General features: G+C 27.7%; 7 protein-coding genes across 7 annotated transcripts; 3 read left to right on the top strand and 4 right to left on the bottom strand.

The window, feature by feature from the left end:
- Positions 1-1904: 1904 nt before the first annotated feature.
- Positions 1905-4247, top strand: MKS88_005768 (uncharacterized protein; the record flags this gene model as incomplete). Its single annotated transcript, XM_067219061.1, has 1 exon — positions 1905-4247. One exon carries the CDS (start codon positions 1905-1907, stop codon positions 4245-4247), a length of 2343 nt encoding a protein of 780 aa, XP_067070974.1.
- Positions 4248-4943: 696 nt separating this feature from the next.
- Positions 4944-6923, top strand: MKS88_005769 (COPI associated protein; the record flags this gene model as incomplete). The annotated part of the gene is made up of 3 exons (XM_067219062.1): positions 4944-5045; positions 5942-5984; positions 6535-6923. 3 exons carry the CDS (start codon positions 4944-4946, stop codon positions 6921-6923), a joined length of 534 nt encoding a protein of 177 aa, XP_067070975.1.
- A 2172-nt stretch (positions 6924-9095) lies between these two features.
- MKS88_005770 (calcyclin binding protein) lies at positions 9096-9782 on the bottom strand (the record flags this gene model as incomplete). The annotated part of the gene is made up of 1 exon (XM_067219063.1): positions 9096-9782. The coding sequence occupies one exon, from the start codon at positions 9780-9782 to the stop codon at positions 9096-9098; it is 687 nt and encodes a 228-aa protein (XP_067070976.1).
- Positions 9783-12148: 2366 nt separating this feature from the next.
- On the bottom strand, positions 12149-14314 carry MKS88_005771 (uncharacterized protein; the record flags this gene model as incomplete). The annotated part of the gene is made up of 2 exons (XM_067219064.1): positions 12149-13764; positions 14215-14314. The coding sequence occupies 2 exons, from the start codon at positions 14312-14314 to the stop codon at positions 12149-12151; spliced, it is 1716 nt and encodes a 571-aa protein (XP_067070977.1).
- Positions 14315-15148: 834 nt separating this feature from the next.
- Positions 15149-15724, bottom strand: MKS88_005772 (uncharacterized protein; the record flags this gene model as incomplete). The annotated part of the gene is made up of 2 exons (XM_067219065.1): positions 15149-15532; positions 15704-15724. 2 exons carry the CDS (start codon positions 15722-15724, stop codon positions 15149-15151), a joined length of 405 nt encoding a protein of 134 aa, XP_067070978.1.
- Positions 15725-16676: 952 nt separating this feature from the next.
- MKS88_005773 (pre-mRNA-splicing factor CWC22) lies at positions 16677-20762 on the top strand (the record flags this gene model as incomplete). The annotated part of the gene is made up of 1 exon (XM_067219066.1): positions 16677-20762. The coding sequence occupies one exon, from the start codon at positions 16677-16679 to the stop codon at positions 20760-20762; it is 4086 nt and encodes a 1361-aa protein (XP_067070979.1).
- A 612-nt stretch (positions 20763-21374) lies between these two features.
- On the bottom strand, positions 21375-22929 carry MKS88_005774 (uncharacterized protein; the record flags this gene model as incomplete). The annotated part of the gene is made up of 5 exons (XM_067219067.1): positions 21375-21419; positions 21570-21688; positions 21919-22089; positions 22364-22510; positions 22683-22929. The coding sequence occupies 5 exons, from the start codon at positions 22927-22929 to the stop codon at positions 21375-21377; spliced, it is 729 nt and encodes a 242-aa protein (XP_067070980.1).
- Between the last annotated feature and the right edge of the window lie 791 nt (positions 22930-23720).

Consider the following 23720-nt stretch of genomic DNA (forward strand, 5'->3'; position numbering starts at 1 on the left):
ATGGTTTTACTCTTACATACGCGTTCACACATAAGCGTGCATGTGCATTCGTACGTATATATATATATATATATATATGTATATATATATATATATGTATATGTATATATATATATATGCATATATACTCAATAGTACATACGAATTTTCCGCGTTACCCATTAGTGATACATACTACATAATAACTCTTCTTTGTAATTGTAAAATTTTTTTTTTTTAATTTTTTGTATCAGAAGATGATAAACTTCAAAAGGCATGCAAAAATTTGAGAAATAAAAAAAAAAATAAAATGAAATTTTAATAAGGCTTTTCCTTAACATGGAAAAGCAAAAGGGTAATGAAGTGTTTGATATAATAAGGATGTACACAAATAATACAAAAAACAGAGTTTTAACTACTTGAATCTTTACTAACATTTGATGTACCCTTTAGTTTACGGGCATACTTCGAACGAACATGTTTTATGTATAAACATACTTTTGCATTTGCATTTGTATTAGCGTTTGTTGTTGCTTTTACTTTTACTTTTCATACATTCGTTATTATATCTTATTTGTATGTTTTTCTTTTATTTTTTTAACTCGTCCAAATACATTTATATAAATATATATATATGTATATGTTTATATGTACATGTATCTATGTACGCGTATTTATCGTACGAGTGGGCAATACCTAAATTTTGCCTATTTTTTGCTTGTTCAACATTGGGATGGCCTTTTTTCTCAATTTTTAACAACACAGTAGTGGTAGAATAACTTCACATGAAAAAATAATATGACACATAATATTCTATTTTTTGTAAAAAAAAAAAAAAGAGAAAAACTATAGCATTTTTTTTTTTTTGTAAAAAAAAAAAGAAAAAAAAAGAAAAAAAAAGAAAAATTACAGCAATTTTTTTTTTTTTCTTTTAAAACATAATAAATTTATTTTTTTGAATAATGGGTTTACAAAAATTCGATAAGTTCATATATTCCTAGGTTTGTACACGCCTCAGTGGTACAGTGTTACGTGGTAAGCTACATAAGTAATACATATACAGAAATGTATGCATATTTTTACCCCTTTGTGTACGCCCATAAATGACCTCACTGTTTTAATTTTGAAAAGTTAGTGGATGAATGAAAAATTATTTGAAAAGGAGCATTCCATCAAGATTCCTTAAATTGGTGTTCATTTTAAGCTGTATATAAATATATACAAAATATATATATGTACAGAGCATATGCTGTAAGTGAAGCCTTATAATACCTATGCATATGCATACGTACATGTGTATATATGCACATATACATATCTACATAGGAGTAAACAACACCCATATGCCGTTCTTTCTTGGTGCATCACCTCTAGTTTGAGCTAAGCTTTTTCAAATCAGTTATTCTGACCGTGCCCATGTGTACACAAATATATATATATATATATATATATATATATATATATGTGTATATGGGAATATACAAAATATCCTTTTTTTTCTGAGTATATATGTGTGTGGGTATTTGCAAGGATACTAGCGTATATTTATACACATGTGCACATATTTGTATGCTTTGAATTTGCTGCTTTCCCTCAGAGCATAGGAATATTCAGTGGTGAGAGCAAAAATAGGGATCATTTTACAGAATAAGGTAAGTGAGGGGGGAAACAAATAAGCAGATAAACAAATACACAAGCAAATAAACAAATACCCAAGCAAATAAACAAATACACAAGCAAATAAACAAATAAGCTAGCAAATAAACAAATAAGCTAGCAAATAAACAAATAAGCTAGCAAATAAACAAATAAGCTAGCAAATAAACAAATAAGCTAGCAAATAAACAAATAAGCTAGCAAATAAACAAATAAGCTAGCAAATAAACAAACGAATAGACTAACTGACTACCCGTTTAGCGGCGAAGATGAGCAGGGGGCTGACGAAGCTGCTGGAAGTGAGTCTTTTTGTTGGGGGCTTCCTAGTAATCTGGTATGTGACAGGAGAAAGGATGTTTAAGAGGAAAAAACAAATAGTGAAGGAAAATATATTGTTAATACTTAGACACCTGTGCTTAGAAATATATAAAGTATTAAATGAGACTTCAAAAACTACGAGAAATGTGTACGATATGCTTAAAAATGAACCGAATGCAAGTATTGAGTTAAGCAAATTGGAGGAAGTGCTATTAAATAATGGGTATAAAAAAAAAATCGAAGAAGCTGAAAAAGAAGTATTAGATAGATTTAAAATAAGTGTTGACGATTTTTACGAAGAATTAAAAAACTATGAAAAAGATGAGGATGTACAGAAATATTTAGATTCAATTAAAAAAATGTATAATGAGTCTTTACTTGGATTTCAGCCAAAATTACCATCAATTGATCAAAATATATCACAAGATGTAATTATCAATTTAACAAATTTAATATATAAAGAAAAAAGAAAAGTATATAAATCAAAAATTGATTCAATGATTAAAAAAGACGAAAATTTCAATATCGATACCACATTTTCAAATTCAGAATTTTTTGAAAAATTGCAAAAGTCAACTGAACATGTAGAGGAAAAAATTATTAAAGAGAACTCAGATCTTGTCCCAAATATGTTTACTTTTAAATATTTAGTAAACTACTATTCGAATGATACCAGTTTTTTGCAAAAAAAGAAATATTTGGAATCCAAGCACGGCGAAAAAATGATCAAAATTTTGAAAATAAAGAAAAACAAGAGAAAGAAAAAGTGTGCAAAGGATAATGGTAGTAACAATGGAAGCAACAATGGCAGTAACAATGGCAGTATCAATAGCAGCATAAGGAGCATTCCCAGTCAAAATTCACTGATGGGCAATACCAGTTCGGACAAAAATGGTGGAAGTGGTGGTGGTATCGGTAATAGCAGTAACAACAGTAACAGTAACATTGACAGTAAAAGCAAAATTAAATGTAATAATAATAGTAATTGTAGCAGCAGTAGTAGTATTGGTAACTTCGAAAACAAATTTATTTCTGGTGAAGTCAAGGCAAGTGAGGCACCCCCCGAGTTAAATGCCGATGAAAAACTTAACGCTACTGAGGAAAATAAAACGCAGAAAGATGTAATAACTAATGCACATGAACCCAAAAAAGACAAAGAAATGTTTCAACACATTAGTTATAGCTATAATGAGAATAATGAAAATAACAATACTTCTTATACTACCAATTATCAGCAAGATAAAGGAAACGATGGTTTTCTCCAAATGGATGGTAGGTATGATTTGAAACGAGTGGAAGTGGAAGATCAAATGGAGATAAATGAGCTAAGCGGGATGAATGAAATAAATGAGAATTCAGTTGTAACCAATTTAAATTATGTGCAGGATAGTAAAAGTGAAGAGATAGCGGAGGACGGGAGAGAACAAGTGAACGAAGCAAATGGAGAGGAGGGCAGGAGAGGAGTAGTAGAATATGTAGAAGGAAGTACGCACAAAGACACGGAAAAGGAAAAATGCATGTTCACAAAAAAAGAATCATTTGAAGATGAAGAGAAAATAAGAGTAGGGAGTATTACAGAAAAGAAAGACGTTGAAAATGTTAATGAAAATATAAATATAACGCTAGAATTAAAAGAAATTATAGAAAACAAAGTACATGGGGAGGGTGAACATGCTATATACAAGGATGAATTACAATTAGAAAAAACAGCACACAGTAATGAAGTTGCTAAGGGGAACAGTGTAATGAATGAAAAAGAGGAAATTAATGAAGAGGGTAAAGAAGCAGTTGGAAAAAATGGCGTTGCTGACGATATAGGAGAAGACTGTGAAAATGCACAGAGTGTATCTGAGAACGATGATACAGGTGAAGGTGCAGATGCAGATGCAGGTGAAACGACTGAGTGGAAAACCGTCGACGAGAATGAAAACGAAGAGGAAAATGAATCGAAAGAACCGAATGAGGATAGCAAAAATTTATATGATGCAAAAGAGGAAGATAAATGGAGTTTGTCGGAGATGCTATCACACAAAGATGAATCCAATGAAAATGAAAATGAAGAAAATGAGAAATTAGCAAATGAGAAATTAGCAAATGAGAAATTAGCAAATGAGAAATTAGCAAATGAGGAATTAGCAAATGAGGAATTAGCAAATGAGGAATTAGCAAATGAGAAATTAGCAAAAGATAAATTGGCAGATGAAAAAGATGATGAAAATAAGAAAAATAGCTTAACCAAAAATGTGACGCAAAAAAAAAAAAAGAAAAAAAAAAATTCGAAAAAAAATATATAAATATGTGTATTAAAAAAGAGTAAATAAATAAATAATTGGCATTCTATTTTTTTAAATTAAAAAGAGCCGTTTCAGTTACTGCATTATACGTACATAGGTACACAAGTATATATGTACATGCGTACGTGTGTATATACGTATGTACGCTTTATTCATTATGCATACGTATACGTGTGTATTGACGTATATAATTTTTTTTACATTCCAGAAAAAAAATTAATTTTAATTTAGCTATTTGTTGTACATTAACAGTTTCATATTTCCATATGTAATTCAGCCCACGCACTGATATATGCAGACAGATATATGTAATTAGTGTTGTTTTAACAGTAACCAGTTTTTTAAAATTAATTTTATTTTGTATTAATAATTAAAGCTTTTGTAAACTTTTACATACATATATATGTATGTATATATATATATATATATATTAATGCATATATATTAACATGCATACTAAGGAATATATTTTTAGGTATACATATAAATGCGTATTCATATATATATAAGCGTACATGCATATATTAATGTTTATATTCTTATATACTATTTTTATGACCACATAATTTTTAAAAACTCTTTAAAATTAAAACACCAAGAATTTAATTAAAAAATACGCAGAAATTTTTTTAAAATTGTACTTACCTTATAAGATTATGTATGGGCTTGTCTTGAACATATCGTAAAATAGCTGAAATGAGTAAAATGACCGAAATGAGTAAAATGACCGAAATGAGTAAAATGACCGAAATGAGTAAAATGACCGAAATGAGTAAAATGACTGAAATGAGTAAAATGGTTGGAACGACTTAAAAGACGGAAACTGCTGTAGTTATCTTAAGGAAATTCAAATTAAAGTGTTAACACCCTCCTTATGAATGTGCATATATTACAGTACAGCAAGTCCAGTAAATGAAGGTGTTCTTTTTTTTTTTTTTTTTTTCAGAATAGCGTATTTTTTTTAAAAAAGAAATAAAAAAAATATATGCTATTACAATTACTCTATTTAAAAAAAAAAAAAAAAAAAAGAATTTTAAAAATTATTTGAAGGTCTTTTTCGAATCCTTATTTGTAGAATATGCAATGCTTTTTTTTTTTTTTTTTTTTTTTTACTTTTTACTTTTTACTTTTTTCTTTGTTCTTTCATAGTATATACAATAACATGCAAAAAGGAAAAAAATAATATTATTAATCATGAAAGGAAGTATAAGAATATATTTGAAAAATTAAAACAAAATATTTTATTTATAAAAAAATTAAAATTATATATAAACACTTCAAATTTTGATAAGTATATTTTAAATTAGACATAATATTACATAAAAAAAAAAAAAAAAAAAAAAAAAATTAAAATTTTGATAAATTTTGTTTATATTTGAACTTAATTCAATTTAATCTTATAATTGATGTTTTTCATAGCACAACACATTCCATAAAATAATTTAAGGGGATATGCAGAAACCCACATGTATTATTATGCTTTTTTTTCCCGTATTTTATTTTCCTTTTTATTGTATTCCTTTATTTTATTTTTAAATATTATATCAAGAGGCTCCTCGTATTAAATAAAAAAAAATTAAAGAAAAAAAAAAAAAACAAAAATCTTTTATTCATAATTTATGAAGTTTAAAGATTAATCATTTTAAAAAATTTATTATTTTTTTTTTTTTTCGACCATGGTTCCTTTAATCAAGAATATACCAAATTTTAGCTTAAGATTTTTATCAATGGCTTCGGGTATAAGTTATTTAATTATTTTTTTTCTCCAAAGTGTAATGTTATCTGAAAGTTGACACATGTATCTTGTGTGTTTGTGTATATGTGTGTTTGTGTATATGTGTGTTTGTGTATATGTGTGTTTGTGTATATGTGTATGTGTGTATATGCGTATGTGTGTATATGCGTATGTGTGTATATGCGTATGTGTGTATATGCGTATGTGTGTATACGTTTATGTGTGTATACGTTTATGTGGGTATATGTTTATGTGGGTATATGTTTATGTGGGTATATGCGTATGTGTGTATATGCGTATGTGTGTATATGCGTATGTGTGTATATGCGTATGTGTGTATATGCGTATGTGGGTATATGTTTATGTGGGTATAAGCGTATGTGCTTATGTTCACATTTTTTTTGCGTATGAGCGCAATGTGTATACGCATAACAACAAGCCTGTATGTTTCCCTTATGTAATGCGTCAACCGTTCTAACTTCCTCTAATTTTCCCATATAACATGTATATTTTTATAAAAATTTTTTTTCGATTTTGTTCTTGTCTTAATAGGAGCACTGATGATAACAGCTGGAATTTTAAACGTCTTTAATTTATTTCAAATAGTTATAAATTTATACATTATATGTTCGGGGGTATTGTTAATTTTATGTGATATAAAAACGTTTACCTTTTATAGATATATAGAGTTCTTATTCACAGTGGTTGGTAGAAGTCTTTATATTCTTATAATAGCATCGATTATAATTAATAAAGGGTTACTTAGTTTATTAATAGGATTAATCCTTATTGTAATAGCGGCCATGTATGTCACATTAGGTTATTATAATGGTATACCTATACCACTTATGGATAAACGTAATTGCGTGAGTAGCTTCCCAGATCAGAAAAATAATGCAAGAAGTACTTGTTCTATGGAAACAACAGATGGTTTTAATTAATTCGTATTGAAACACAGATGAAGATGAAACAAATTCGAAGACCTTTATATGTACTTTAAAATTATATGCATTTTATATTCCTTTATTCCCTTATTCCTTTATTCTATATTATTCCTTTATTTTTTTTATGTATTTGTCTTGTCCGTTTCCACCTTCCACATTTATATGATATAATGAATGTTTTAATCGCGTTAATAAAACATAATTTTTTTATGTGCTTTTTAAAAAAAAAAAAAAAAAAAGAAATATTTAAAAATTTATGTATTCATGCTTTATTTAAATTTTCCCTTTTATTAACAAGTGTTTAAATGTTTATTTCTGATAAAAAAGATACATATGTGAATATGTGCGCGCATACGCACATACATACATACATATATGTATATGCATATATAATATATATATGTTCACGCGTGTATGCAACACATATAAGTAGTACGTTCCCCTAATGGCATATAAGTACATTATAGTAAATTAAAGAATATAATTTATTATGTTGTACCGTAATGTACCGTACTGTACCGCATTGTACTGTATTATACTATATTATATGTTTTTTTTTTTTTTTTTTCGCCACCTTTCTTTGTATTATGTGCTCATTTAAATATCTTTCCTGCATTTTTTACTTAATAGTTGAAATTGTATTTTATTTTATTTTATTTATTTTTTTTTCTGATGTTATAAAATTTTGGTACAGGACTTTTTTAACAAATGGACGTACATTACGCTTCTTTTTTGAAAGAAATAGTGTAACATACATATATATATGTACATATCTACACATTTACATATACATAATATAATTAAATAGTCTAAAATGGTAGAAACAAACGATGCGTGAACATTTTATATTAAACGATTAATTCTGATTTTATGAAACCATCAAGTAAAAGACATTAGCATATTAGTACGTATCATGTTTTGGATGATGTGATATACAGCAGAATAAAGTATTATCATTGCTCTCGTCATTATTAAAAAAAAAAAAAAAGAAGATTACAATAAAGACATACATTACTTTGGAGCAAATTAAAAAAAATATATATATCGTATAAAAAAAAGCAAAATTTTTTTCTTTCCAGATGTACCTCAAACAACCCCAAAATGTAATTCGTAAATTTTTGGAAAATATTACAACGATTGTTTAGGTATATCTATACATACATATAGAAATATAGAAATATACATATACATATATATATATATTATATATATATATAATATATATTATACATGCATTTATATGTACATATATCTTCTATATGAATAAAGTTGAATACCATTTTGAAAAACTCCTCTCATCCTTATAATTATATCTAGCTCGCAATAGTAGCTAATGAAATGTTTCTTATAACAGTGAAATATGTGTTGTGAACACATGTACTTGTACATATATTTTTTTTTTGGTTGTATGAAACTTTTTTTATATTGTCAACAAACATGGTATTTTATTATGCTTAAATATACATTAAAACGTAGGAAAAAAAAAGAAAAAAAGAAAAAGAGAAAAGGATGAAAGTAATATTCTTCTTTTTTTGCAATACTGAAATTCTTTATATTAAGTTCATTACTAACCGTTTAAATGGTACATTTTTAATTTATTACAATTTGAATTTAATTAAAAATAAATCATTCACATATTATAAAGTTTATAAGAAAAAAGTATAATAACAAACTTTTATTTCTTATTTATTATTACACTATGAACTGTTCACAAAATGTGTGTGTGGTGTAAAATAAATTAATATATATATATGAACAAGGAGTAAAGTAATATTAACAATTCGTTAAAAAAGTACTAGCAATTCAATGATAAAATATGAACAGTTCATAAATAAGGTAAGAATAGCTTAATAAAAATGCATGAACAGTTCATTAAAAAGGGATAAGCAGTTCATTCAAAAGGTATGAAAGTTCATTAATAAGAAATGAACAATTCACTAAAATGGTATGAATAATTCACTAAAAGGTATGAACAATTCACTAAATGGTATGAACAATTCACTAAATGGTATGAACAATTCACTAAATGGTATGAACAATTCACTAAATGGTATGAACAATTCACTAAATGGTATGAACAATTCACTAAAATGATATGAATAGCTTATTATAAAGACTTAAATAGCCACTAAAAAAGTATGAACAAGAAATAAATTTTTTTTTTTTTTTTTAAAAATTTGGAATAGAAAAATCCGATTTCTTTTCATTTGCTTCACACCATGCTTTCGCTATTGTTCTTTTCATATCGCTGTCTCCCTCCTGATATAGTTGTTTCATCATGTTCATAAGCATAGTAGAGGGTTCAGCTTGTTCATCCATTTTAGGAGCTCTAATTTTGGACATGGGAGATTCTTTAAAATGTAGATTATCCCAATATTTATTATCGTGTTTGATTAGGTATACATGAATTGCATCCTTTCTAACTTTTATAGAACATTTGCTTGGTACAATTTTTTCATGCAATTTTTTAATACAGAAACGATAATTTTTTTTATCTACATCATGCATTTTTATTTCAAAAGATCTTTCATTAAATTCTGTAAAAATTTTTCCTTTTTCAATATTTTGCACATTTTTAACTGTTAAAAAAACAGTAACTTTATTTCCTTCTTGATTCCATGCAAAGGATTGAACAGAATTATATGAGGTATTATTGCTCTCATTTAATTGTAAGTTTGTGTCATTTATTTTATTTGGGGTTTGACTTCCTTCAATCTTTAATTTTGCTATATCAACAGTTGTTTTTTCTATGCATTCTATTATTTTCCTTTTGACATTTTCTCTTAATGCTAAGGACAACAACTTATTAAATTCTACTATATCTTCATTCAGCTCGCTAATTTTTCCCGATTCCATGGTTTATATATATATATATTTATTAACAAAATAAATATAAAAGGAAAAACGAACAACGAACAACGAAAAACGAAAAACGAAAAACGAAAAACGAAAAACGAAAAACGAAAAATAAAAAATGAAAAATGAAGAAGTTAAATACGTAGGCGTATGTATGGTTAATTTTTCTTTCTGCTACAATATTTCTCAAAATACTTGCGATCTTATACTGTTATCTTATATTAAGTAAATTTTTTTAATTGTACGTTACTGGAAAAATTAAAAAATTATTTATTCCTATTCTCTTAGTTTTATTTTTGGGTAAGGTTCCAAATTAATCAGTAAGTTCAATTATATATAATTATAAACAGTATATATATATAATAAACTGTAATAAAATAGCGAAAGATATATTTTTTAATTTATACGTCCCTCTCTTACATTAAAATGTTTATTATATATTGTATTACAATTTTTTATAACGCATATAATCTTTATATAATTTATTTAAAATTTTATATGGTATATTGTACATAGTTCATTGTATATTTTTTTTTTTTTTTTTTTTTTTACAGCTCACATGGGATTTTTAGTAAAACTGCTGAATTTAACTCGTAATCTACATAAAAATAAAAAGAAAATACGTTTCTCCAAATCCAACATACATACTCAGATAAAAATAAAAAAGTACAGTTCCCCTTGTATTAAAAATAAAAAAAAAAGTTAACATAAAAACAATAAGCAAGTTGAACTCCTTCACGTCATATCCTTTTTGTTTAACACTTAAAAAATAAATAAAAAATGAATGGCAAAAGGGTTATGTTTGATACAAGTACTTGTGGAGGTACAAGTGCATGTATATGCATATATGTATACATATATATATATATATATTCAGTATGTATATGCCGTATATATAATACATACTTTCATACCGTATGAGTAAGAAAAACAAGTTTTATGTTATTCTTCATATGTTCTTTATATATTAATAAAGGAACAATATTTCTATGAATGTTTTTTTAATGTAATTTCCCCTGTACACCATAAAATTTGACAATAAATGACCTTTCAAAAAAGAAAGGAAAAACAGCTGACGAAAATATTTTCTGAGTGTGCTATATTTAATATAACTACATGAATATATGATAGAACATTCTTTATATTAATGGCATATACACCCTTTTCGTAGTTAAGGTTCATTTGGAATTATAAAAAAGGGAAAATCATTACGTACATCATTGTGTACACCTAATGTGCATATAAATATAAATATATATATATATATATATATATCAATTTATTTGTGCGTAAAATATTAAAAACATAAATTTTACTAAAGCGCTAAATTATAGCTGTAAAATAATTTTATATATTTCGTGAAATATGACACAATCAGTTAAAAGCTACAAAATGTAGAAGCTTGTCCAGTAAATATAAAATTGTGAACATCGTTTTACGTTATACTCACAATGCTAACAGGAGGGTGCGAAAAAAGAACTAAGAGGAACAGAAAACGAAAAGAAACACTGTGTATATTTTTTTACATATCACTTTATAACAAAAACAGAAAAATATAGCGAAAAAAAAAAAATATGAATACTAATAACAAAATAAAGTGATTTTTTTTTTTTTTTTTTTTTTTGTATTTGTCCTCACTTAAAAATCCACATGACGAAATTTAAATCAGAACTCGAGAAATAAAAAATTAAAATGTTCTGATTTAGGAAAAATCATTAAACTTACGAAAAAAATGAAACACAACAACGAAAAAAGAAATAACGTGATATCATATAAAAGGTAGTTGTATGCTTATTAACTTCCAAGCCATATATGCTGAGCGTATACGATTTCTCAAAAGGGATCGCATGTCGATAACTAAATAGAGCCACGTGCATATATATGGGATTTAAATAAAATTGCGCGTATGGGTACGTCTATATGTATTGGTGTGTGTATATATATATATATATATTGTATATATGTGCGCATGTACGGACGGACGTGTATGCAAACTGTGAAGTCGAATAAAATTTAAAAATACACTATCAGTGAATACAGCTATTTTTTGTACTGTATATTTATAGAGCTTTTACGTAACTCGTAATGATGGGATAATTCTTCTATGTTTTTTTTTTTTTTTGTACGAATAGTACATTTCGAATATTTTTTTTTCACATTTTTCAACTAATCTTATTTAACTTTTTTCTTTTTCTTTCTTTTTTTTTTTTTTGATACCTTATTACCTACACCAATGCTATTTTGGTCATGTTGTATATGTCTGTCACGTTTACCACTTGCCATTGTCGAACAATAATTTTTTTTTTTTTTATTTACACTGTCCTTCTCATTTTAATTTTATTTCATTCGGAAAGGAATCCCTGTCTTTAAATATATAATTTTTTTTTTTTTTTGTCTATGTCAAGTGAATTTTGTTTATCTAAAGCATATGATTTTTTAGATTCCAAAGAAATTGACGAATATTTATTTAGGCTTAAAGATTTGCTCTTTAAGAGAGTTGGTAATGTTTTACTTTTTTTTTCTTTTTTTTTTTTTTTTCCTCCAACTGCTTCTTCTATCGCAAATTTAGATAAATTTTCGTTTTTTATGTTGAACAACTTTAAGGAGACTCTTTTTTCTAACAAATAAGATGCACTGTTACATTTCCTTGTTGACGAAGTGGTAAAATTTTTTTTTTTGTTTTTAAGATTGAATGAATTAATTTGGTCTACGGAAAGACTGTGCTTTTTTAACGATATGGAAGTAGAGTTTGTGTTACTACTCTTTTTAGCTGACATATTACTTGCTCTAGAATTGAAGGAATATTTTTTCATAATTAAGTTATGCACAGATTCGTTATTATTACTTTGTTTTTCAAATGATTCTTTATCTTCTATAATAACTGATTCATTTATTGGAAATATGTTTTTATTATTATTCTTAACTTTTTGGATAATCAAATTGTTAGCCTCCTTTTTCATTTTAACGTTTTTTCCATATAATGAATTTTCTTCTAGGGAGTTTTCTTCTAGCATGCTTTCCCTTTTTTTGACTACATCGGAGTTAATAAAATTGATTAAGTGTTTAACTTTCCCCATTTCGACACTCAAAAATATATGTATATTTTTTTTTTTTAAAAATTCAATAATATGCGGTTTGAAAAAAGAATAAACGAATTTTTCTTTTGTCGTACAGCTACCATAGTTGCAAACATAGAAAAAGGTGTAAGAATCAAGGATTTTATAAATAATATAAAAAATGTTTTGATCTTGTGTAATATCCTGAACTGCTTCTATATTATCTATTATTAAGTGATGACTACTCAGTGTCAGGTCATCTATGTTTACCTTTAACATGTTTAAGCATGTGTTGCTTTCATTGGCAAGCAGCTTCACATCAGTCAATAGCGAGGAACACATGTTATCACTGCCGCCTTTGTTGCTATCATTACTGCCGCTCCTACGTCTTAATGCGCTATAACCGTTCCAGAGTTCCGAGTTCAGGAAATAACAATTATACAAATGGTTATTCACATCCGAGTGGAAAAAGTTGTTCTGCTTATTTATATGACTTCTTTCCAAATCTGCTAAATTATTATTATTTGCATAATTTGCCCTTGTGGTTATACATGTTTCTAATTCATCAAAATTGTTTATCTCAAGCAGTGAAACATCATTATCATCAATTATATCGATAACATTATTTTTCACATTGTGATATATGAGCTTATTCATATAACATATATCGCTATACTTTTTTTCCTTTTCAAATATTTGTATGCAGCTATTTTTTTTTATGTACACTTTTTTTTCTTTCCATTTTAGCGCGTTATGGACATTTTCGTCAGGTGTCCATAGGATAAAAACCCATTTACATTTTGGAGTATATTTATTAACGTTAAATAATATAAAACATATTTCATAATTTAGAAGAAGTTTTAAATTTTCTACATCCTCTTTTAAGCTTTCTCTTTGTTCTGAGTATCCGCCTAAAATGAGCTGAACTGTTCATGTAAAAATGTAAGCAGATAAAAGCTAGTTGTACCATTATACGTATAACTGCAACAAAATGGGGAGATTAGAAAAAACAAAAAAAACGAGCAGTAATATATATCAAAGAAGATTAATGCATAGAAATTGTAAAATAAATAAATAAATATGTACAGATATAAAGTGTGGAAAGTAAAATTAAGAAAAATATAATAGCGTAAGTTTTCTCATGTTATAGGTAGAAAAAAAAAAAAAAAATTGGAAAACACAAAAATGAAATTACGACCAAATAAGAAATTTCTTAAATGAGATTTTATTATGTTATATTATATATATATATATATATATATATATATATATATATATATATATATAATATATATACATGTATGTATGTATGTAGTTAGCTTGTTTTATTTTTCCTTTTTTTTTTTTTTTTTGCTTGATTTATTGATATACTTTACATTTACTGTTCAAAGAAAAGACAAAACAACTTTTATTATTTTTCTGGCTGTTGCACAAAGTAATCTCCCTCTGTAATGAAGGACTTACATTTCTCTTCATTTTTTTTTAAAAGGAAAAATAGACGATTTGTTGGAGCACGTGTTTAAATGCGAACTCTTTTTTAGTTTTCTTTGCTTTCACACACATATACGTACATATATATGTATATATATTTGTATATATAAACATAGGCATAAAAGCATATATATATATATATATATATATATATATATATACATGTAGAAATGTCCACATGCTTATGTAGGTATATAAATGAAAGGGTAATCATTGAACATTTCAAGGGTACACTTTGTTTATTTAATATTTACATTAACATATAGTCCTATGTGGTATTATTTAGGAAAAACGTTCTCCTGAGGAACACTTGTACTTTTGTGTTTTGTTTTGTTTTTTTTTTACTTTTATCTTTACTTTTAGTTTTTAATTTGTTATTTTTTTTTAACTCCTTGTATTTAAGATAATTTCATAATTGCTGTGAACAGACCAACAACTATGCGTTAGAATAAAAAAAAAAAAAAAAAAATATATATATATATATATATGTACACAAGTATACATATATATACACATATATGCACATACCTGGGCTTATAATGAGGAATGCCCACTTTTTTGGTACATTTTTAGAAATGTTACATGATGTTCACAAAGGGAATTTTAAAAAAATTTTGATCGAACAAAGGAATTCAACAAATTGGAAATTTCCAAACATTCGTTGTAAAATATATAACTCTTTTATCCCTTGAGAAATTCATTTTGAACTTTATCAAAAATAAAAAGGAAAAAGGAAAAAGGAAAGAGGAAAGAATGAATGTTATAGAGTGAATTTTTAGTAAGTTTATATACATAACATATAATTCATCTGCAAAATACTTAGAAAAGAGAAGGCAATTTTTTTCTTTTTTTTTTATATAGCCCTTGAAGTTTGATTAAGTCAATAGGAAATAACTCGTCTGCGTTTTTTCTTTCTTTTTCTTTTTCTTTTTCTTTTTCTTTTTCTTTTTCTTTTTCTTTTTCTTTTTCTTTTTCTTTTTCTTTTTCTTTTTCTTTTTCTTTTTCTTTTTCTTTTTCTTTTTCTTTTTCTTTTTCTTTTTCTTTTTCTTTTTCTTTTTCTTTTTCTTTTTCTTTTTCTTTTTCTTTTTCTTTTTCTTTTTCTTTTTCTTTTTCTTTCTTTTTCTTCCTTTTTCTTCCTTTTTCTTTCTTTTTCTTCCTTTTTCTTTCTTTTCTTTTTCTTTTTCTTCCTTTTTCTTCCTTTTTCTTTCTTTTTATTTTGTACAGAATTTTATTTTACGTCATCTCAAATAATAGTAAATGGGAAATACTTTCCCCCAATGTACATGCAAATAATACGTATTTTTGTTTTTCAATTTTTAAGTTTTTCTTTTTTATTTTAATATTGTATGCCTTTTGATACGTATGTAAACTAACTCTACAATAATTATTTTCCATTTTCTACATAAAATATAGGATAATATATATTCAACAGGGAAAGTATAATTAACAATTTTTTGCAAAAAAAAAAAAAGATAAAAGATAAAAGATAAAAGAGCCAACAAGCTTTGCATAAAACAGCTCCAGAGTGTTATAAAAATTATAATTCAAAATAGAACATGAAATAAAAAGGATTAAAAATGAGGCTAGATATTTTAACTTAACGAGAACATATGCATATTTATGTAAATAAACTTAAGTATCTAGATATATGTATATATGTTTGTATATATGTACGTATATATATATTTTTTTATGATACCATTCCCTTTGGCATATATTATCAGATAATATATTTTTGAGCGAATGTTTGAGAGTCTTCCATTGCAGCCTTTATCATTCAGATTTAAATATTTGTAAGTTTTACTTCTTTTTTTTCATTATTCGTTAAGTATTTATAAAACGAACTCTTAGAGTTCACATCAACTTGAACCTTAACTTCAATTTTAACCTTAACCTTTAATTTTTTTTTTGTTGTTGTTGTTCCCTCTTCAAGTAAACTTTGCAAAAAAAAAGCTTAAAATGTGTAACTGAGCAACACGCAAAAGGGAAAGGGGAAAATAATCATATACTTATATATGGTCATAATGGCGTACATACATACATATATGTAAGTGGTAATGTCAAATTTTTATTATCAAATGAAAAATGAGATTAACAATTTAAAATATATTTTAAAAAAAACAAACAAAATCCAGTCCAGTAAAATCAAATGCAATAAAATCAAATGCAATAAATTCAAATGCATTAAAATCTAATGCAATAAAATCAAATGCAATAAATTCAAATGCAGTAAAATCAAATGCAATAAAATCAAATGCAATAAAATCAAATGCAATAAAATCAAATGCAATAAAATCAAATGCAATAAAGTCAAATCAAACAAAATAAAACAAAGTAAAACAAAAAGATGATAAAAGGGAAAGATGAAAACAAAAGTAAAGAAAAAATTAGTTTGAGGGGTGAAAGAAAAACAGGTGAGAGAGAAAAAAAAAAAAAAAAAAAAAAAAAAAAGTCTCACTCATCCTCGGCTTCGTCAAATAGTGGAAATTATTATTGTGATAATAAAAATGATAATGGAAGTAACAGCGGAATGAGGGAAACTAATTCAAGAAATAGATCCTCACTCTCGTATGATGAAGATAAAAGACGAAGTGATAGATTTCATAATGATGAAAAATTAAAAACAAAACAAAAAAGTGAAGCTTCATCCAAACATTCTTATAATAATTATTATAGTGGTAGGAATGCACATGGAAGAAGCAAAATCAACTCAGATGAAGTAAAAAAGATAAAAAGGAAAAATGTAAAAAGATCCTCAAGTTTTGAAAGTAATATTAACAGTAGAGGGAAAGGAAATGTAAGAAGTTACAATAGCTCATACTCACAAGAGGAAATGTTACATCGGGGTAATAATAGTACTAGCGAAGAGGAAGAGAAGAGAAAATATTATACGCAGAATCGTTATAGGCGTCGTGATGAACGGAATAGCAGCAATGGCAAGGAAAATGATAAAAGAGTTAGGGTAAAGCAAGAGGAAAGAAAGAGAAAAACGACAAAATGGACAGAAAAAACATGCAAAACGGACGAAATGAACGGAACGAACGAGACACACGAAAAGAACGAAACGGTCAAGGAAGGGGACACTAATACATTTGTGCCAAACAATAAACATAATATGTGCCAAGAAAGGTCTAACACAAAAAAGAGAAAATATGACAAAGAAGTAAAGGCATGCTTTGAAGCCGATGAAGGTAATGAAAAAAAAAAAAATGAAAAGGAAAGAATAAAATTAAAAGTCGAAAAAAATTATGAGAAGCATAAGTCGTATAGTAGCACGTCGGATGAGGAGGAGAAGGATGAAAACACATCTTATGAAAAAATGAAAAATCAGTCAAGGGTGGTAAAACATAGACATAATAAGGAGAATATAGAAGAAAAGAACGAAAAAAATAAGTGCGAGAAGAGAATATACGAGATAAAGCATATTTATAAAAAAGGGGATGAACTTGTTCAGAAAAAAAGGAAACGACGTAATGAGCCCAGTGAGGAAGAAAACAGAAAATTGTGTTCACTCAGTAAATCGAACGATAAAAAAGAAGTAAGTAGAAGAAAGTCTAACCGTTCGGAAGAGAGTGCTGTAGGAAGCACAGTGAAAAGTAGAAGAGAACAGTATAACGACGAAACAAAAAATATGAAAAGAAAAACTGAATCAAAACGGTATAGTAATAAAGAACACCGAGAAGATGCCAGTAGCAGAAGAAATAGAGCAATTTCTCGGTCAATTTCTTCAAGTTTTCATGGTAGAAAAGGAGTGGATCTCCCATTACATAGAAAACGAAATATACAACGCGTGTCATCTGAATTAAGCGAATATAGTATGAGAAGGAGAAAAGGGAAAAGTGACAACATGGGGCATGCACATATTAACATGGTAAATGAGGAAAAAGAGAAATATAGCAAAAGGTACAAGCGTAAAAGGAGTTCGAGTTATGAAAGAGGAGGTAGGGTTCGTGATAGAAGCAGCTCCAATAGTAGCATAAATAGAAGTGGCGGTAGAAGTAGCAGTGTAGGTAGCAGTAAAAGAAGCAGCATAAGGAGAAGTGCAAGTAGCAGCATAAGGAGAAGTGCAAGTAGCAGCGTAAGGAGAAGTGCAAGTAGCAGCGTAAGGAGAAGTGCAAGTAGCAGCGTAAGGAGAAGTGCAAGTAGCAGCGTGAGTAGCAGTGCAAGTAGCAGCGTGAGTAGCAGTGCAAGTAGCAGCGTGAGTAGCAGTGCAAGTAGCAGCGTGAGCAGCAGTGCAAGTAGCAGCGTGAGTAGCAGTATAAAAAGAAGTATAAGCGGCAGCATTAACAGAAGTGGAGAAGAAAGAGACCATAGCTCAAAGAGCAAACGAAGAGAGAGAAAAAAAAAGGGGGGGGAAAATAGAACAAAAACGAGAATAAATACGAGAGAAAAAGATGAATCAGAAGAAAAATTGAAGCAGGGTAAGAGCAAAAAGGGAAGGCAGAAAAGAAGAGGAGAAGACGTAAAAGAAAGTCGAGGGAAGGAAGGAGTAAGAAAAACGCTTGAGAAAGGCAAGGAAGAGAAAAAGGAATACGACCCGTTCGAGGAAGACGAAAATGGGCATCTTGAAATTAATGAAGAGTTAATTGAATATGCAAAGAAAAAGATAGCGAATGTTACCACAGAAGATATAGGAAAGACAGGAGGAGTTTATATTCCTCCATTTAAATTAGAAAGATTACAGAATGAGGTTACAAATAAGAAAAGTAGTTTATATCAAAAACAAGAATGGATAAAGTTAAAAAAGAAAATCAACAATATTGTAAACAAAGTAAATATAGACAATATAGGAGATATATGTTATGAATTATTTGAATGTAATTTGATAAGAGGAAAGGGAATATTTAGTCGAGCTATATTACATGCTCAGTTAAGTTCTCCTGCATTTACAAATGTATTTGCATGTCTTTTATGTATAGTTAATTCAAAATTTCCAAATATTGGTTTATTAACAATTCAGAGGATTATTTTATATTTTCGTAGAGCATATAAAAGGAATGATAAAATATTATGTTTTAATAGCGTGAAATTTATAGCTCATATGATTAATCAAAGAATGCTTCATGAAATAGTAGGTTTACAATTATGTTCTTTACTTTTACAAAATATAACAAATGACTCTGTTCAGGTATGCACTTACTTTTTAGCTGAAGTAGGTCAGCTATTTATGAACATATGCAGGCGAGGATTAGATATTATTTTTGATCGATTAAAAGATATAATACAAGAAGGTAAAATAAATATTAAAACTCAATATGATATTGAAAAGTTGTGGAATCATAGGAAAAATTATTTTAATGAATTCCCAACACTCATCGACGATTTAGATTTAATTGATGAAGATACAAAAATTGTTCATGAAATAGATCTACTTGATGAATCCTTTGATAATCAAGAGGAGTTAAATATATTTAGGGAAGTGCCTTATGAACAGTACGAAGAGGAAAACTTGGAGTGGGAAGACATTTCAAACGAGCTATTGCATGGGGCTACTTCAACCAGTGGGAAGTACAAGAAGAGGGAAGGAAAAAATATAACAAAGGGAGGTCATCCGGAGCGTAGTGATACCGCCAGGGTTACTGCAGGCAGTAGCAGTGATAGTAACAGAGGAAGGAGTAGCAGCGGAAGCAGCAGCACAGATTCGGAAATTGATGACCCGAATGAAGGAAGGAAAAGAGGTCACAGGGGTAGCGTTAGTAATGCTAGGAGCAATGGAAGCTGTGATAGCAGCGATAGGGATGGTAGTGATGATACCAGTGATGCTAGCAATGATACCAGTGGAAGTGATCATGGTGAAGGGAATAATGAGGAAATCCACGATATGACCGAACAGTACCTTATTAATCTGCGTAAAAGTGTGTATTTATCAATAATGTCATCGTTAAGTTTTGAAGAGTGTGTACATAAATTATTAAAGCTAAATATAAAAGCTGGATACGAAATAGAAATATGTAATATGTTAATTGATTGTTGTTGCATGGAAAAAACGTTTCAAAAGTTTTATGCTCTACAAGCAGAAAGATTATGTAAACTTAAAAAAATATTTCAAGAAAATTTTGAAAAATGCTTTGAAAACTCGTATAATACAGCTCATAGACTTGAGACAGCAAAATTAAGAAACTGTTCCAAATTTTTTGCTCATTTATTATTTACTGATGCTATATCATGGAGTAGCTTTGTGATCATTAAGTTGACTGAAGAAGATACTACAGCATCAACGAGAATATTTATTAAAATTTTATTACAAGAGTTGACTAATAATTTAGGGATGCAAGAATTTTATCACAAGATTAATCATCCAGCTATATCTCCCTTCCTAACTGGCTTATTTCCAAACAACAATGCGCAAAATATTAGGTTTTGTATTAACTTTTTTACAGCCATTGGTTTGGGTGTATTAACAACATCCATGCGGAATTTGCTGCTCAAGTGAGGGGAGTAGCACGGGAAGCAATGCCGTTGAATGGAAAGGGAGAGTGGAAAAAAAAAAAAGAATCTGCAATAAAAAGCATTACAGAGACACAGAAAAATTATGAACAACGTCGTAGGACAACCCAAGACACGTATAAATAAATGCATAAATTATTGCATTGATTAACTACAAACAGTGACAATATATATGTAGTAAGAAAAAGATCATCAACAGTGAAAAAAAAAAAAAAAGAAAAAACGTTATTAAATAATCATGCCTCCCCCCTCTCTACTTCCGAGTAACAAATATTAGCAGATAGCACGCATACATTTGTACATATATGTATGTATACATACTTGTGAAGCAATTTTCAAATAATACAAAAAGAAAAAAAAAAAAAAAAATTAAATTATATTTCATTATATTATATTTCATTAAATTATATTTCATTAAATTATACTTCATTAAATTAAATTTTAAATAAATTTAATGTAGTCATTCCGCACGGCGGAAACTTGGACACTCTCTTTGCGCAAATCCGTGCAGTGTGTGCTCTCCATATATGTTTATTTACTTCTTTTTAGTTTTACCTCCTTATACAGCTTAATAAAGTTTCTGTTTTTTGTTTCAAACTTAAAAACTATTTGATCTAAGTTTTGCGATTATTAGGGAAGCAACCTGTATCTGCGCGCGTGTTGTATGCATGTGCGTATGTGTATAAATGTATATATATATATATATATATATATATATATATATATATATATGTGTATTCATGTATTTATGTACATAGGCACACATTGGTGAATTTATTTAACACATTCTTACCATTATGGCATATTTATATGCTAGACTTTCCAGGGAAGAGTTAATGGCCGATACTTTTTCGAAGAGCATGTCGTTTTTATCTTCAATTTTGTTTAATCTGTCTAAGTGTATTTCAGTTTCTATGTAAATATATGAGGTAAAAAAAGAAAAGATTAGATATGAAAAGCTGCATTATATCTATATCTACATATACATCAACATGAACAAAATATGTGAATAGCAAAAAAGTTGCTTTGCTACAGACATGTTTGTTAAGATGACATAAAACGGATAAGACGATAAACAATAACAGCTCGTTACTACTTGCCCTTTCGTTACTCCTTTTTTTTTTTTTTTTTTTTTTTTTAACCTGATATTTTGTAACTGTTTATGTGCTCCTTTAACTCCATAATATTTTTAATTTGTGCACTATAAGTTCTCATGAAATTTAAGTGAGACAGGATAATGTTTTTCTTGTACTCAAAGGTGTTATACACATCCAGAATGCTATTACTGTGAATGTAAATGTAAAAGTCATTATCTGAAAGAGGGAGGATGTAAAAAAAAAAAAAAAAACAATTAAAATGGCTACTAGTTAAAAATATTAAAGTTATATTATTCGTGAGCAATTATATTTTTTAATTTTTTTCTTTTTTTTTAAGATTTATCTTTTTAAATTTAATTTGTAGCAAAAAAGTGGGGGGGGGGGTTATTCATTTTGTTGTCATCATGGCGTGAATGTAGTAGTTCGATTGGTATATATGCATATATGTGTGTACACATAAATGTACAATGTGAGGTTCGAGTAAGCTAACATTGACTGTATAAATCTTGAAGGTACTCCTTTGATATCTGTTGCAGTATTAACTTGATGATGCAAATATGAACAGCAATACTATTTTTGTGCTCGTGCTTTTTGATCATTTCTATTAATTCGTCTTTGTTCGTGTTTATTAGATTTTCTGGAAGGAAATTAGAATTGGAGAAATGTAGAATAAATATGAAGGTATGTAAATGTATGTGAGTGTGTACTTAAGTACATATTCGTTCATATGCTTATTCGTGTAGGCACATGACTATGCATTTGCTTATTTATGAAGCTTTTTTTCTTAATAACGTTTGTTGTAAACTAACCGAGGGATACGTTTTCTAAACATGACTTTATTTCATCCAGGTATTTTTGATTTTCTGTGCTCTGTTCATGTTCTTTACTTTTATTGTTATTATGAACTTGGTTTTCACTGCAATCATAAAATATATCATCATTTTCAGTCTTGTTTTCATTATTGGGCTTTTCATAAAATTTGATATCACCTATGACACGTTCAATTTTTAGTATCCGATCTTTTAAGTTGTTCACGAGCGATCTTTTTTCTTCCATATTTAACGTCATCTTTTTTACTCATTTGTTTTGTATATTTTGCACTTATTTTTTCGTATATTTTGCACTTATTTTTTCGTATATTTTGCACTTATTTTTTCGTATATTTTGCACTTATTTTTTCGTATATTTTGCTCTTAATTTGTCGTATATTTTACACTTATTTTTTTGTATATTTTTTGCTCTTAATTTGTCGTATATTTTGCACTTGATTTGTCGTATAGTTTGCACTTAATTTGTTGTATATTTTTCTCTTATTTTTCATATGTTTTTCTTTTATTTTTTATTTCATTTTTTGAGTGGTAGAATGTCGCGATATCATCCAGTTATCGGTGGAATAATGTAAGTTTAATTTATGCATGTGTGTGTACACCTTTCTTTTATGCTATGTTTGTATAATTCAACATGTACGTTTTGAAAAATGAATAAAAAGGAATATATCCAAATAAAACGAAATAGAACGGAATAAAATGAGATAAAAATAAAAAAAAGTATGCTCTACAAGTTCTTAATTCCATATATAAGTTCGCTTAAATATGGCAAACTTTTATAGTATTTGGGTAAAATAACGTTTATAAAAAATTTTTCTATTTTTTCCCCTCATTCCTTGTATGTTAACGAATGCTTAAATGTATGCGCAATGTACATGTACCGGTACGCGTGCGTGTACGTGTACGTTTACACATATTCATGGACTATACTATTGAACGAACTAGAAATTTGTATGAAGCACCTCATATAATTAGAGGACTAATGCAAGTCTATTCCTTATAATACTGAACAAATGGAAT

This window comes from Plasmodium brasilianum, chromosome 14, assembly GCF_023973825.1.
Source record: "Plasmodium brasilianum strain Bolivian I chromosome 14, whole genome shotgun sequence".
Taxonomy (NCBI): Eukaryota; Apicomplexa; class Aconoidasida; order Haemosporida; family Plasmodiidae; genus Plasmodium; species Plasmodium brasilianum.